Source organism: Indicator indicator, chromosome 3 (genome assembly GCF_027791375.1).
Source record: "Indicator indicator isolate 239-I01 chromosome 3, UM_Iind_1.1, whole genome shotgun sequence".
In the NCBI taxonomy this organism is placed as follows: Eukaryota; Metazoa; Chordata; class Aves; order Piciformes; family Indicatoridae; genus Indicator; species Indicator indicator.
Window position 1 is genome coordinate 8,983,307 of NC_072012.1, and position 16,700 is coordinate 9,000,006.

General features: G+C 38.3%; 1 protein-coding gene across 2 annotated transcripts in view; it reads right to left on the reverse strand.

Moving 5' to 3' along the window:
* PHF21B (PHD finger protein 21B) overlaps positions 1–16,700 on the reverse strand; it is a 170,328-nt gene that overhangs the window by 42,803 nt on the left and 110,825 nt on the right. For both annotated transcript variants that reach the window (XM_054399740.1, XM_054399739.1), the window contains one exon: positions 1,915–2,007. In XM_054399740.1, coding sequence (XP_054255715.1) covers positions 1,915–2,007 — 93 coding nt within the window. The remainder of the gene's footprint in view (positions 1–1,914; positions 2,008–16,700) is intronic.

Here is a 16,700-nt window from a genome sequence, read left to right on the forward strand (position 1 = left end):
ACTTCTCTGTAAGCTTTGAGTGGGAGAGAAACATATAGACCATGCTGAACTGTAGAGGAGGACATAGCCTGTATATGGAGCAGGCTACTGCTGAAGGAGGAGGTACTGACCTGTGAAAAGGCCAGAAAAAGCTCAGAACTTGAGGCATACCTCTAAAAATGTGGTTTTTCATGCAGTTGTCTACTTCATTTTTTTGTTTTGACTGAAATGAGGTTGCTATGTAGTTTTTTTCACATGCTATCTATAATGGAATAGAAATATTTCATGGCTTAGGGCTTCCAAGTAAGGGTTGGTGTTTCATTAGTATTAAGTATGATTGCATTGAAGGCTGTGCTAGGAAAGGAGACAAAGTAAAATACAAACAAAAATATTGCCATGAGCTAAACAGCAAGACAGAAAGTTTGTGTGTTTTTCTCAAAGAGTTGAGGAAATCAGCTTCCTCCCCTTTTTCCAGTTCTTCAAAACCAACCTGAACACTGAATGAAAATTTTTCTGCATAACAAAGTACAGAATGTTGATGCTTCTCCAAGTGCACCATTTGCAATGCTATCATCATTGCTGAAACATATCCTTAATGATAATTTCAGCCCCTGTTACGTGTCTTTCAACTCCTCTTGAGCCTCATCTATTTTCAGGAGCAATCTGTTCATGTTTGACACCCCAAAATGGCAGAAATCAATGTGTTATTATGCTGTAAGAACAACTGAAAAGTGAAGTCTTGAACCTGATAAGAAAACTATAACCTTCCTTTATGTTCACAACTTTGCCTTCCACAAAATGCAATTTAAAGAGAGACTTTAAGAACTTTATCTTGGATATACTCCTTCCTTCAGGCAGATTTAGCTCACAGATGTTCCACCAGATTCTGCCACTAAGAGAAAAAGAAAAAAGAAAAAAAGACAAACAAAAAAGGACAAACAAAAAAGACAAACAAAAAAGACAAACAAACATAAAGAAAAAAAGAAAAACAAAAGAGAAAAACAAAAAAGAAAAACAAAAGAGAAAAACAAAAAGGAAAAACAAAAAAACAAAAAGAAGAAAAAAGAAAAAGAAAAAAAAAGAAAAAGAAAAAAAATAAAAAGAAAAAAGAAAACAAACCCCAAGACAACAGGAAGACCCAACATTGACTTCAATGATAGGAAAGTGGTGTTCACATATGAGAAATCCACCTCTAAGGGCTTCAGAGGGAGAAATATATTTGTACTTAATAATCATTAATCTGAAAAACAAACCATAGAACTGCAGAAAAAAAAAAAGAGAAAAAAAAGAGAAAAAATTACATCCCAAATTTTTGAGAAAGAGGGTTACATTGGGGAATAAAGTGTATGGTTAGGGAAACACTAATGGATATTCAGAAAAGAAAACACAGTTTGAAAAGATTAAAAAAACCTTTGAGTATAACTCTCCTTTCACTCATACCCAGCCAGTCTTGCCTCAGGTTTGTACCTTGGTTAGTTGGACCAAAACTTTATGCTGGGATAGAGAGGGATAAGGCAAGTAAGTTAGTAAAAGAATGTGTGAGGATAAATTTGAACAGAAAGTTTAATTCTTCCACCACTTCTTTTAATTACAGAATTGCAGATTTTCACTTCTGTGATTTGTGAGTCATCTTATAAAGCATGCATTTATATTTCACCATATGTACTTTGTTCTTCTACAGTAAAAACACAAGATTTTTTAATAGCTTTTCATTGTGCTAACAGTATGCTCCCAGAAGAAAACTGATTTATCTCTTTTTTCTTTTTTTTTTTCACAAACTGGAGAAAATTACCATTCTGCTGTTCAACTCACTGAAGGCAAGTCTTTATTCAATAAAATGAGTGTCCAGACCTATCCAGGCCTGGACACCAGATAGGAATAGAGTAGAATACATACTAAATGACACAAAAATCCCTTTAGACCAGTATTTTGTACCTGAGGTAGCACTGCTGGTCCTTGTCCTGCCAACCTCTGCAAGGAGCTGACCTGAGGAACCTTAATGGGCACTGCAGTGATAGTTCCCAAAGTCTGTTGGAAGAAAAACAGTTGAACACAGCTTAAAACACTTGCACAGCTTCCTCAGATAGAATCCTCCCAACCCAGCAGTTCCCCTTCCAGCTCTTTGTCTCTTCCTGACTTCTGACACAAAGACTATAATACACCAGCCCATTTGAAGCTCTCTCCTGCCTAAAGAAACTCTTCCTTCTCTTTAACCTTCACTACAAAGCAATCCTAACTAAAGCCTATTGTCTCCTTAGAGCATTTGGTGATTTCCAGCGCAAAGGATACGTCTCACTGTAGTGAAGTTTTTTTGGTACACAAAGAAAATAGAAGTGTGCTGCTATGGCTGAAGGCTGTCTAGGCACTAGCTTGTTTTTGAAATAGAGATCTGAAAGAAGGTGAAATGCACCACAGTGAAACTTCAAAAAGGGCGTTGGTAAAATGAGGCATTTCATGGTAGCCAGGGTCACAAGAGAACTTCACCATGTCTTAGTGAATAGTAAATACTGAATTATTAAAACTGGAAGCTACCTATAAATCTACTGCAGCACACTGAAACATAACATTCAGCTAAGACAACATCCATTTGGGCCAACACAGCAGCTATCACTGTGAATGTTTATTTTCTCTATCCTTCATTTAGTTGGGTAACAATTCTATTCAGAGCTTACTTAAAATATTTGAGGTAGCTTGTTCTATGAGCAAACACACTGCTGTAATCCACATAAAGTTTACTTTGTAGATGGAGAAACTGTATGAGATAACACAATATTATCTTTAACCCTTACAAATACAGTTAGACATCAAGAGTAAGCAAAATATGCTTTTGTAATACATTCAAGTACATGCAGGTTTCTCCCCTCTAAAAATCTCTGTGTTTGTTTAGTCCCACTCCTTTTATGACTTTTCATCTATCTGTAGTGATGCAGATCCCTACAGATATATATCTATAAAGTCTGTTATACACAGTCTGAATTGCACATCTTTTTCAAGCCTCACCCACAGAGGCTCCCAAAATACTGAATCTGAGATGTTATAAATAACTTGTACTTTATTTTCACCATTAGAAAGGACAGATAACTTAAAAAAATTGAGATGGGTCCATAACCCTAAAGAATACTTTTCGCCTTCACCTTCTTTCATTCCTTCACTCCTGAACACAGTTCATATTTTGGTTAATTGCCTTAAGACAAGGTTGTATAACTTCTATTTAACATTTCTTAATTGCTGTTGGGATGACATGGTAATATAAGCAAGCAGATGACTGTCATTATAACAGCAAGAGACACTTAGTCACTGATCACAAAAACTTATCAAGCGGCTAGAAATGGATTACAAGGAAAGGAAAAGAGATTCAACTGAATTTCTCTAACTCCCCACAAAACAAAAGTATTGGATCACAGCCAGTAAGATAAAGTATGCCAGTATTACTCCAATCTGGCAATGAAATTTTTCAATAAAAAGCAAACTATCATGTAATCAGCTCAAGCCCATGCCAACATGTTCTCCTCCTCAGACCTCAACAGCAGAGTGCTAAACCAGTCTATTTCATTCTCACAGCAGCATTTGAGAAGAGTACCCATACATTTTCAAGAAGAATACTTTTAATAAACTTGTCCTACAGAGGTTGTATTTTCAACTCTGCTACTCCTTTTGGAGATATTTGGGGGTGTGATATTATATATTCAGCAAGGATTAAAATTTGCATAAAATGTGAGGAGAGGTACACAGCTATAAACACACAGAACAATTTTTCCTGAGTACTTGTGGATTATCAGTATCCTGAGCTACCCATGGGAAAACATACTCCATTAAAATCTTGTCTTGATGACAGGGTGGATTTGAAGGAGTGGGAGTGGGCACACAGAAAGCAGCACTTTTACCCATGGGTGCCAGAACTCCAGCAGAAGTGAAGGTATTGGCAGTAGAGCGGAGCAGAGAAGGGAGTATCTCCACCATGGCTATGTGCATAGGGTGACATATGGAATAAAACCAATGGGAAGGATTCTATAAACTATATGAATGAACAACTGCTCTGTGCTGTCTTCTGTATTACAGCCTGACACACTGGGAAGGATGTCGTGAATTCCTGCAGTCTGGAGAGAAGGAGAGCTTGAGATGCCACCTGCTGCTATTGCCACTTATTAGACATATCATAACTTCCTGCATTTTATTAGCATGGACTAAAAGTAATTCAGGCCAGTTATTTTGTTTTCTAAGACAAATGTCAAAATTAACTTTCCAACTGAAAGTTAAACACAGGTATGATCTATATACACCTGGGTCAGGGCAATCCCAAGCACATCTGTGGGTGAGGAGTGGTTCAAGAACAGTCTCAAGGAAAAGAACTTGGGGATGTCAGTTGATGATAAACTTAACATGAGCTTAACATGTGCACTTGGAGCTCAGAAGGGCAAATGTGTCCTGGGCTGCATCAAAAGAAGTGTGACCAGCAGGATGAGCGAGGTGCTTCTGACTCTCCGCTCTCATGAGACCCCACCTGGAGTACTGCATCCAGCTCTGGGTGCCCTCAGCATAAGAGACACATGGAGCTTCTGGAGTGGGTCCAGAGGAGGCCACAAAGATGCTCAGAGGGCTGATGCACCCCCCTGTGGGGACAGGCTGTGGGAATTGGAGCTGTTCAGCCTGGAGACAAAAAGGCTGTGGGGAGACCTTATAGCAGCATTTTGGTACCTGAAGGGGCACTACAAGAAAGCTGGGAAGGGATTTTTTGCAAGGGCTTGCAGTGATAGGATGAGAGGGAATGGATTGAAGCATGAAGAGGGTAGATATAGACTGGAGATTAGGAAGAAATTCTTTACGGTGAGGGTGGTGAGACACTGGAACAGGTTGCCTCCTCCCCAGAGATGTTCAAAGCCAGGTTAGATGAGGCCTTGAGCCACATGGTCTGGTTGAAGGTGTCCCTGCCCATGGCACGAGGGTTGGAATTAGATGATCTTCAAGGTCCCTTCCAACCTAAACCATTCTATGAATCTACGAATCTGTATTTTCCCTCCATCCCAATACTGCATATAAATAGAATGAGAGATTTCTTTCACAATGCAATGGAACCTGAGTTTTCTCTGGAAACATCAGGAGCACCACAACTACTCCGGGCTGCACATACACCCTCCACAGAAACTTAAACCAAGAAGTTCTTCATTCTGGAAGGCTGTGCTTAACGTGCAGCTGCACCTTTCATAATTTTAAAATGTGCTACCTCTGACCTTGAAAGCACATTCTGATATTCTTATTCATCCAGATGCACATGGATTTCCAACAGTTTTCAAACTGCTCAACAGAATTAAACAAAGTACGGGTATTGAGTGAAATGGGGAATTTATTATAAAGATAAGACTCAGATTAGGCAGAGGTTTGATAAAATATGCCTATCAATTGGTAAAATGCACAAAACCTCCATGTCTGAGCAACAAATCTCTTTTCCTATACTACTTCAAATATGAATCAGAAGGGGAAAAGCCACAACAAACCAACCCTGTCTAGAACTGAGTGCCTCTTTCCTTTGATGAAGGAGCTCATCTTAGCCTCTGGGTGCGTCATTGGGCTAGTTCTGGTTTGCATTTTAAAACACCGAATGATTGACCCAAAAGGAATGGGAATGAGAGAAGAAACAAGAAACGCCACAAAACTACTCTGCACTGCTCTCTAAGCTTCGTCTGAAGACAAAGCCAGGATGTATTGCCTTTGGGTATCAGAGGAATTAACTATCATTAGTTCTGTCACCTGCATTCTCAAAAAACCCGTCAGATTTATTTTCCTGAAGTAGGAGTTCTGCAGCAATCTCGAGAGTGCAAAACCAAATTAAGGCATTCCTGGTTATGAAATTTTCGAAGACAAAGATGCAGCCTCCCTGTTTACAAATGGGTTTATGGTAAGGATCTGTTATTTAATATTCAGGGAAATGATCTCAATATAAAAATCATATGGCCAAGGGAAAAGTCAGAACTTTAATCTCCCATTAATATAGCACTATAGTATGTTCAGACAGGGAGATATCAAAGACTCTTATTTTATTTTTCACTATTTGCATTGTTTTGCTATTGTTTCCCATCTAGGCAATAAATAGTTCAATCTTTTGTATCAGCACAATTTAATAACAAAAACCTCTATATTTTCCCTGTAATACATTTCATCTGTTATCTCAGGATATTTCACCTAGGCCAGTGTCACTGTCTTCAGTTTGGTGCTGAAAAAAATTGAGATACAATGGTAAAACAATATTGTCAGAGCTAGACTGTTGTACAGGTAGAAATTCTTCCTTCCAGCGTCTCATCTGTGTGATTGATTAACCTCACCTCCTCTGGTGATGTACTCACATCTGAATCACCTAATTTTTAGGTCAGATTTCAATGATCGGTCCAGGATGTCTCCATGATGACAGGCAAAAGAAATGAAGCAAGTGCAGATGATAGTTGGGCAATTTGGCTGTGAGTACATTTTCCAGTACATTTCAGAGCACTGGTTTGTTCCAGCTGAAGCGGTAAATAAGCAGATAAAAACTTGCCTGGCAAATGAAAAAGTAAATGCCCTGATCCGATGCTCTTGATCAGGCAATGAGAACTGGACAAACTCCCCAAGGCTCAAGCTATAACAAGATGAATACTCCTTACACTCACCTTAATACTTCAGATCTAGCTGGGTGCTCAGAGAAAGCTCATGTACTGTAAGAGGTGAGTAATCAAGCTACTTCCTCCCCAAGGTGGGAAATAACCTTTTTTAATCGCCCCTGTTAACAGTGCCACCTGTTTTCACTCACAAACCATCCAGGCTTGCCATGCTGAGCCTGGTGGATCCAAGACTTGTCACTCACTGATTCCACACTGTCATTTTAATCTATGGGGTGGTTGGGTTTTGCTTTGGTTTGGTATAGTTTGGTTTTGGTTTTGCTTTGTCTGTTTGGGTGGGTTTGGGTTTGGGGTTTTTTTTGGGGGGGTAAGTTGGGGTTTTGGGGGATTTTGTTGGTTTGAAGACTTTGTTGCTGTTGTTGGGTTTTGGTTGGTTTGGGGTTTTTTTTCCCTTGCTTTTTTTCCCAATTTGTCCAAAGAGCAAGCTGGTGGCACATTCTTACAAATCCTTAATTAACAAGCTGAAAAGACATTTTTCTGGCAATGCCTGACCTTTAAGCACTTTGTATGAATTTATTGATACCAGCAGAAACAATAATTTAAAAGGTTATTTTATGAGTGCTGAATAGTTTATGGCAGCACTTTTGTCAAGATAAATGAGTTTCTTATTTCTACATTTACAGCTCTAAGCATTTTAATAAAAAAGGTCCATAAAAGTCAAAGATAGCTCCAAATCTCTCCTTTATCAAAGTTTGCTTGGGCTTTTCTCGTGACCCCCTGAAACACCTACAGTGTGAAGGGAGTACTGAAATGTGCAGTGATAGGGGAAGTGAAGAGCTAAATTTCAGTTTGCCTTAGAATTGTCTTGATTTGACTACATGCATTTTATGCCAGATTTACTATCTTTATACTGAGAATTTTTTTCAAATAAACCCCGGAACCCCAGTCACTGCATCACCCACTGGAGGAGCTAATGGCTAATGAATTCATATGGCTGCAACACAAACCACTTCCAAGCCCCACCCTCAGAGACCTGTACAGAGCAGACAGGTATCTGTCATATAAGGGCTATTTTTTTTTTTGTTCCTTGAACAATCCACAGATGCCCTTGGACAGGAACTGCAGCAGGCCCACTGTGCAGATAACCTGCAATCTCAATTGTTGGGTAAATGTTATCTAGGTAGCACGCTCTGAAGGGTCACATTTTTAATTGCAAAAGCAGATGATGAGATGAAAATTATTTTTTTTTTCAGTAGTCAGTTTACTCATTCAGAAACTAAGAATTTTTTTAAAAAGAAAAACTCAGAAGTCCCCAAACAGGAGAACAGAGTTGTATTGAAAGACTAAAAAAGCAGTTCTTCCCACATGAACAAAAGAAAATGTGAACAAAAGAAAATATAAACAAAAGAAAATGTAAAACTTGGAAGATATTGACAACTGCAGTTAAAAAAAGAAAATTATTTCTTGCCCTCAATTCTTCTATTAATACCCAATAACACTGCAGGCATTTGCTATATTTTCTCCTTCTGTGTTTCCCTTGCATTAAATCAGCACCTAGATTAAGGCTCTCAATGACAAATAATGGATAGAAATGTGGAGACAGTGGCAAACAGAAGAAATAAAAAAGTGAAATAAAGAACTATGGTATGGACAGAGAATAAGAATCCAAAGGAGGAAGGCTAGAGAACACAATATCACAGTGTATTAGAGATTGGAAGGGACCTCGAGATCATTGCATCCAACCCCCCTGACAGAGGAGGATCACTTAGGGTAGTCCACACAGGAATTCATCCAGGTGGGTTTTGAAAGTCTCCAGAGAAGGAGACTCCACAGTCCCCCTGTGCAGCCTGTTCCAGTGCTCCGTCACCCTCACTGTAAAGAAGTTTCTCCTCATGTTGAGGTGAAATCTTCTATGCTCAAGTTTGAACCCATTGTTCCTCCTCTTATTACTGTGCACCATCAGAAAGAGCCTGGCCCCCTCCACTTGACACCCACCCCTCAGATATTTATACACATTGATGAGACCCCCCTCTCAGTCTTTTCTTCTCGAGACTACATAGAGGTGAATAGAGGATAAGAGAATGCTGATTTACATTGCTAATGACCAGACTAAGGGCCATACATTGTTTCCTACTATTAAGTTATGACTTCTTTAGTCAGTGCTTGAGTTTTTAAACCTGTGACTTAACACACATTAGTGATTTTAGCCCTGAATTCTGCATTTCAGCCCTGAACTAAATATATATAGTGTTATATATATATATATATATTTATGCATATATATGTGTAGACACACACACATTCAGATATGTATGTCTACTTTCTTGAAATATATTTACATTTTACTAATTTTGGAGAAATACATTTGTCAGAGCGCTGCTGTGTTTGCTTTGAATTACAAATTCCTTTCCCTCCTCATTTGGATGTACTAACAAAGGCTTAAACACCTATTCTACAATTCATTATTCCTACAAACTCATTGTTGAGCTCGGGTAAAGAAGCAGTTTAGGATTAGCTCACAGATATAAAACTGTTAGGGGACACAAGTCTCCTCCCACTCCAGAATTACACCGATAGAGATAAAATCACGGAACTTAATCACCAAAGACAGTAAGACTCAATGGGTAACAGAAGGTTAAAAAGACACAGTTTCCAAAGCCTTTCACAACAGTATGTTACAAAATAAATACTTAACCCAGGAACATATGGGTTCGTTACATCTTAGCAGAACAGTTCAATTACTTGAGTTCAACTGACACTGCATTGCTTTATTATTTGCAAACTATTTTACACTGACATCCACACTGCAGCACAAATATTGTGTCCCTACAGGTGCTACAGAAACACTAATCTTTTTTTTTTTCTTTTTTAAAATACATATGCATGTCTCTAAGATCTAGTTCTTCGTGTTGCAAATAAGACACCTAAGCTATTAAAAAAACGTTTTTGTCTGTTATGTGTTCAATATTGGCAACAACAGTTTTACAGAATGGGTTTTTAATGTGGTAGTGACAGGGGAACAGATTGCTATGGCAACAGCAAAGATGAAAATTCTTAACCTGAATGGATCGTCACTGAAGTAATTGCAGGGTTTTTTTTCACCCATTCTCCATCCATTTTACAACTTGAATGCTGCATTCAACCTTGAGCTTGCTTTATATAAATGCCAAGTTCTATATGCAATCTCCAAGTTCATGTGACTTAAAAGTTGCTGCACCTTGCCTCAATAACCCAGGACCAGCTGCTGTCCTCCAGCTAACCTAAACATCTGAAAGCTATTATTTCCCTGTACAGTTCACCAATAAAAGCATTGTGCGCTCAGATGTAGCTTTGAGGCTCCTGAAAGATGTGTATGTATACATGTTTTTTTTCCTCTCTTTCTAGACTTGACTTCTATAAAAATCCATGGAAATCATCCTGCATTTTCAAAACACTGTGACATCACAATGCATGGTACTTCTGACACACAGGTGGGGTAATAGCCTATTTCTGTTTCAGACTCAGATCATATCCCCAAAAGACTGTCCTTTGACATATATTTTGTGTCAATGGTAATTTCATTGGAATTTTGTAGAAGTTTAAAGATTTCTCTTCCAGCTTTTAAGTGTTTGTTTTCCCCCACTTCCTTTCTCTTTACACAGAGTTCATTAATAATGCTCTTGTGCACACACATTATTATCATGAACCAGACACACAGAAACACAAGTCCCGTTGCTTTAACATATCACTATTTTTGAAGCCATTCTAAAATGTACTAAAAGTAACATTTAAACAGTCCCTCACTACAGCCAGTTAACGAATCAGGCTATGAGAGATGCTTTTGCACTTAAACAGCCTGCAACTGCTCTTTCTGCCCATTACAAGGCCCAGCACTGGGATGGCAACAAGCAGTGGAAGGCAAGATGCCATCTGCAATTCCACACCTGCTTTGAAAACCACAATGTGACCAAATTCTTAATTGCTGCTGCAGAGGTATTCCTATTAATGCCTTTCAACACTACTCACCTGCAAGGAAACCCAAAGTGATATCAAAGCTTGTGAGGATATCAGAGGAGTATATGCAGAGATAAAGCTTTTACCACGGATCTTAGGCTTTTCAGAGCACCACTTAACTTATCTCTGCTTTTACCACAGCTCTCAGATTTTTCACTACTTCTTCCCACTTGCACATTCTCATCTGAGTAAACTCAAAACCAGAAACTCCCTTTGAACACACTGCAGAAGAACATGATGAATAAAGTTCATGAGTTTCCTTGATTTAGAGATCCCACCGGTTACTTAGGAAAGAGGATAGACAGCTGTGCCTGTTCTTAAACACAGCCTCCATCACATTATTTCTTGGTTAATAATTATTTTAAGACACCATTATTTATATCAAAGGAAACAGGATTTTTCCACAGCCATTAGATCACACTCTACAGTTCTGGGGGGTGGGGGTTGCAGGAAAGAAGTTTGGATATGTGAATTGCATTAGCATGAATATACCTGCCCTGTGATTTGAAGCTTTATTCATAATTCATATTCAATTAATTGTCTCCACCTCCTGCACAAATGAGTATAGTCTCACTGATTAAACACACCACTCAGCAGCTGTGATCACACCTATAGTCTCTTGTTCAGCTGATTCATAAAAGATTTTCTGTTTAACTGTTCCAGGTTGCTGTTGGCTTTAATGACTAATGTCTTACAATCACTTATTCTCTGTTCACAGACTGCAGGAATACTTCAGAGTAAAGGGGGAAATGCATGCACAGTGTGTTGCACAAAGCAGCTTCTAGCCTTTCCCTCAAGTGAGTTCAAGTATGACTGAAAATCTTCAACAGTGATCCCAGCAGCTGCTAAAGTACTGCTTCTCTACCCCAGCTACAGGACATTAGGATCAGGGTATGGAAAGAGAAGATAGAGGGAGGAAAAATGAAGAAGGAAATTACCATCATTCCTTAGTGATTTAGGAATCCTCATCTATCAGAATGGCCCATGCAGCCAATTAGCAGCTACTGAAAGATTATCTTCCAAATCATTCTACCTTGTCATCCATAAGGTTCAGAGATGCTTTTTTCAGTTCTTGATCTCAATTTTTCTTATGTATTCTTCAGCCACTCTGAAGAATGGAAAACATGAGCGAAGTGACAGCCTGAGATGATCTAATTGCTCACTGACACATAGTCCCTTTTTGCCAGGCCCTGGGCTGAGCTAATTCAGTTTGCAAACTAGGATAAAGAAAATTTTCTGCTAGTTCAATTAGCTTAGGAAAGTATCCAACAAGCAACAGAATAAAGGAAAGGGGAAAAGCAACATTTCTTAACTAAGGGGGAAGGAGGGGAACACAAACCCCACAAAGACAGGAGAACAGAAAAACAGAATGATAGTTCCAAACTTTTTGGAGAAAGGAAGCTAATTAGATCAGTTCATAACTGGATATTGTTACCAAAATTAACTTCCTTGAGCATAGGACTTGGGGAAGGAACAGAAAAAGTGAATTCCATATGAAGTGTGTATAAATATGACTGATCTTAAAATTCTACTGCTTATATAATTAGTTAGAAAAAAGGAAGCAGTCACTTTTCCAGAAAATGTTAATTCAAATGTGCAGACATCCCACAAGCTTTCTTTTTGGTTGCTGTTGTTTTAGGCAGACTACTTGGCAATATGGAGCCAGCTGCCCATCAACAAAACCCAGTGGGAAAACAACTTGCTTTAGTACAGCATGGCTGAATTGCTATTGAATTCTTAACTTTGGTATTCCATAATTTTAGTATTGCAGCTGTGAAGAAAAAAAAAAAAAAAAGAATCACTTCAGATATTGCTACAGATGTGCCTGAAAAGAAAATACTGAAATACATTGGGTTTAGTTTTGGAGAGTGATAAACTCTACAGTATCCACTTACAAATGTAACTGATTTTTTGATGTCTCAAATAAAAAGGCTGATTTTTATGTTGATTTGTTCAGATGTAAGGGGATTTGGCAAGCATGCTTATATAAATAAATTCATAAATATATACATAAGATACATACCTATATTATGTGTGTGTGTGACTACACACAGACTTCACAGAACACATAAGAATATATTACAGATAATATTTTTCCAGAGTTATAAATATATCAAACTGAGTACCAGTGTTTCCTTACAATGACAGAGCCAGGAAATTTTAGGTAAGCAGAAAATCTCTTCTTCCTGAGATGCTGCACTAATATTAGTGCTAGCAGAACTAACCTTACAAACACTGAAGTCAGAGAGGTTCCTTTGTTTCTGACTCAAGAAATTGTGTCTGTTTCTGGTGTGCATAAATTATAATAAGAAAACAAATCAACCAACAAAAAAATCAAACCACAACTCTGGAGTACTACCGAGCCCATGTGACTTTTCCTGGAACCTACTTAGGATTTTTCATTCTGTGAGTCCCAGACAAACTTGGATTCTGAAACATCTTCCTAGGTCTTAAGAATCTGAGTTTCAGAAAAATCTCCAATGTGCCTACGTCCAACCTACCTCTGGCTAAAGAGTTCAAAATCCCCTACTCACCACTCTCCAACCTTAGCTGCAGTCAATCCAGTAATATCCCTATGTGCTTCAGATTCAATCATTACTATTCTCTGGACAATTGAAGGTTTGCTTCTCAGCAAGCCTGGAAACATCACCTTTGAGGTGTCAACAACTCAGAACTGAATCCATACATGCATGCAGGTACTGCACAGAACAACGTCCATCAGTTATGTGCCTTATTGCAGTTCTCAGGTAGACACCCAAGGTTATCCACAGAGTATGACAGGGCAACTTGGGAAGAAATTTGCAAACCAGCATCCTAGGGCAGAAGACAGATTTCTAGATAGATGTGTTCAATAGGAGTGCTTTACTGCATTACTGACTTCAGTCTTTGGTATGTTGCTCTGAAAACACGAGACCTGCTTCCTTCCCACGAGGCTCAACCTCCCTGAGCTCACTCCTGTAGACTAATCTGTGTTCAGCCACTTTCATTCCAAACACATTCCAAGAAAGCCATGCTTTCATTTCTTCCTCCTTCCCATTTTTCCGTTCAACAGCCATCACAGTGATGGTTTAAAGGCACTTACTCTAGTTTTAAAGACCACAGAATGACCACAAAGAGAGCAGAAACCTGAAGCTTTTTATCTTCTCATACTTATTTGGGAGGATGGGTTTTTCTTTTCCAGCAATACTAAGTCAAAAGAATACAGATTATTTGCTTATACCTTTTTTTTTTTTTTTTGGGGGGGGTGGGGTGGGGTGGTGTAAATAATTAATTAATTAGTTTCCAGATAGAGTCATTTAAAATCATACCCTGTAATATCCCTGCAAAATTTCTGCAATATTCTCATTACTACAATGCTAATATAGCGGTCTTTTAAAAATATTTTAGTGTCCATATTCTTTAAAAATAATTTAATACGACAATAAAGAAGGGTGACTTATGTTTTAATTTTACACCTGCAAGGGCAGCAAACATATAAGGAAAGACCCTTAAATCATTAGTATCATTGCAGCAAACTACAGGAAACTTAGTGTCACTCACATCTTATCAAGGCTGTCATGCACATTCTGGTACTACCTATTCAATCACTGCTAGTTCAGTGATCTTGGACATAAAAATGAACTTATCTCAAATCCAGCCAGTCTTATTGTTTGATTCTGTGAGAGATGCAACAATCAAATTGTTTGGAATATCACAATCCGTCACTGTACGTGCAAATTTGATGGCACAGTACCTGAATTGAGGTCTTAATAAAATCAAACAAGAGAAACAGGCTAAGCAGAGGTCTATAATAAAAGGATCTCACTGAGAGAAAAAAAAAAAAAACCAACAAAAAAAACCCCAACCAAACCAAACAACTCACATTACAGTTGTACCCATTAACTATATGTCTTGTATAAAAGCAGTGGGGAAGTGTTCTTGCTTTCACTGGTCAAATCTCCTATGACAATATTTGGCCAAAGAATTAAAACAGTACAGACCTCAGCACAGAAAAGCAGGTAAATACAAACTCAGCTACAAGCACACAATCAATCTGTGGCAGACATGGGACTTACACACCTGGTAAACTCAGGCTTATGCTCAAGTGAAGGATAAACTTGAACCTGTTTTCCGAAATTATTGATATTGAAATCCGACTACAAAATCAACAAAAAAACAACTCTGGTTTGTCTTACCTTGCCTGGTACCTGGTTTATTTTAAAAAGGTCTACGTTTCAGTTTTCTTTAGGATAAAATCCAAGTCCAATGCAAGTATTTCTACTCACAGGGTAAAAATGTAACTCAAGACTACAGCACACCTTCTGCACAAGAATTTTCTGAAGGAACATCAAGCCCAAGAGTGATTTAGAAGCAGTCGAAGAAATAGATTCATGATAAATAAAAGTTAGTAACCAGTCTTTTCCCACCCATACACACATCTATGAGTATCCACACCACAAGAGATAGCTGCTAACAGGCATCCGCCAACACTGTCCTTGTCACTGATGGAAATTGAAACGTATCTGTCTTGCCATTCAGCTATTCTCTAAATTTAGAGACGAGCAAATTTGGCTAGGCTCACTTTCTGACTCACATTATCCTGCAAGTTAGCAACCCTTCACATGTCACGCCAAAAGGGCCACTGAATGCAATACATTATCTCTTACCTTTATAGGGCACAGTCGAAGCAAGGAGCACAAAAATAAACCCTTAAACAACAGCCAACCCATACAAACAAATCTGGTAAATACAGCAGAACAGGGATATGTGTTGAAATATGCATTCAGAGAGCCAAAGCTTGAACTAGTGGAAACTCACATAACTCCATCATTTGGATCACAGCTCTCTAGATATCCAGACGGTGATGGTCTGCCCTTCCGTATAGGAGTATCTCCACAGACAGATTTTTCTCTCTCTCCCCCATACACAAACACTTTTAATTGCTTACTGTGTAGCAATTTAACTTGAATTTCTATAAAATGGCTGTGATGTGAAGACAACAACTAAACCCTAACATCAATAAGTGCTAATAAATATTAATGCAACATAAGCTACGCTTTTATTGCAATGTGAAACCAGTTTATTATCCACAGATGAAATCAAATTGCTGCCTTTATTACTGTCAGGAATGACTTCTAAGATATTTCTATTTACTACTTGAGTATTCATCAGCAGTCTGTATTTACAGCATCTAGTCTCTCCCTCCCTTTCCCCCTTCTCCCATTTATACATGAAATAATTTAAAGGCAGTGTTTTCTGATACAGTTCTCCAATTGATGTAAATACAGACACAAATTCACATGATGAGATTAGTAGCAGACCAACTGCCAAATTCTGACACAGTTGAAACACCAACAGGAAACCTTACCATGCTTGTATTTGCAATATGAACCTTGACAGAAGATAAAGGTAGTTTGCTGTCTGGTATCAAACATGTGAATTCCCGCAAATTACTCAACTACCCTATGAACTCCACAAATAATGAAAAAAATCCCACCTTTTGAGGATAAATAGAACTAAGATGTTTTGTGATATTCCAAAGCCTTTCATTTCCTAAAGTGGTGCCTGTTATTAAAGTAACAGTATGTGTAGAATAAGTGGATGGTTTAATGCATCCTGTAATTTAGAAAATCTAAGAGATGATTTCCCCACCCTCAAACTTGTTCATCTTTCATCATTACAAACTGCACTTCAAGTTCGACTCACACAGCCCTCAGATTTTCTACCCATCCCCTCGCATTCTTGCTCCCCCATTTTCAATAGAGCTAACTTGAAAATTCTGACATTTTCAAGAATGTTTGCCTGGTAATTTCCATGAAGCACAGACAGCCTCCAATTACAATGAAATAGCTACAGTGTATTACCATTTTTAGAGCATTCTTTGGTTCTCTGAAGTGAATCAAAGCTCTCCATGGGAGCTACTCTGATTAGCGTCAAAACAATAATGTGCTATAAACTCTCAGCATCAGAACAAGAGACTTGGAACTTTGTTTACATGGATGATATATAAGCATGTATGAAAATATCACAGAGGCTGCTATAAGGGGTCTGTCTATATATTCCTACCTTTAAGACTTTCCTTATTAGGAGGTTAAAATAAGTGCCAATAAAAGGCATGAAATGCAAGCAAATTCATTTTCCTCCTTTAACCTGGTCTCGTTT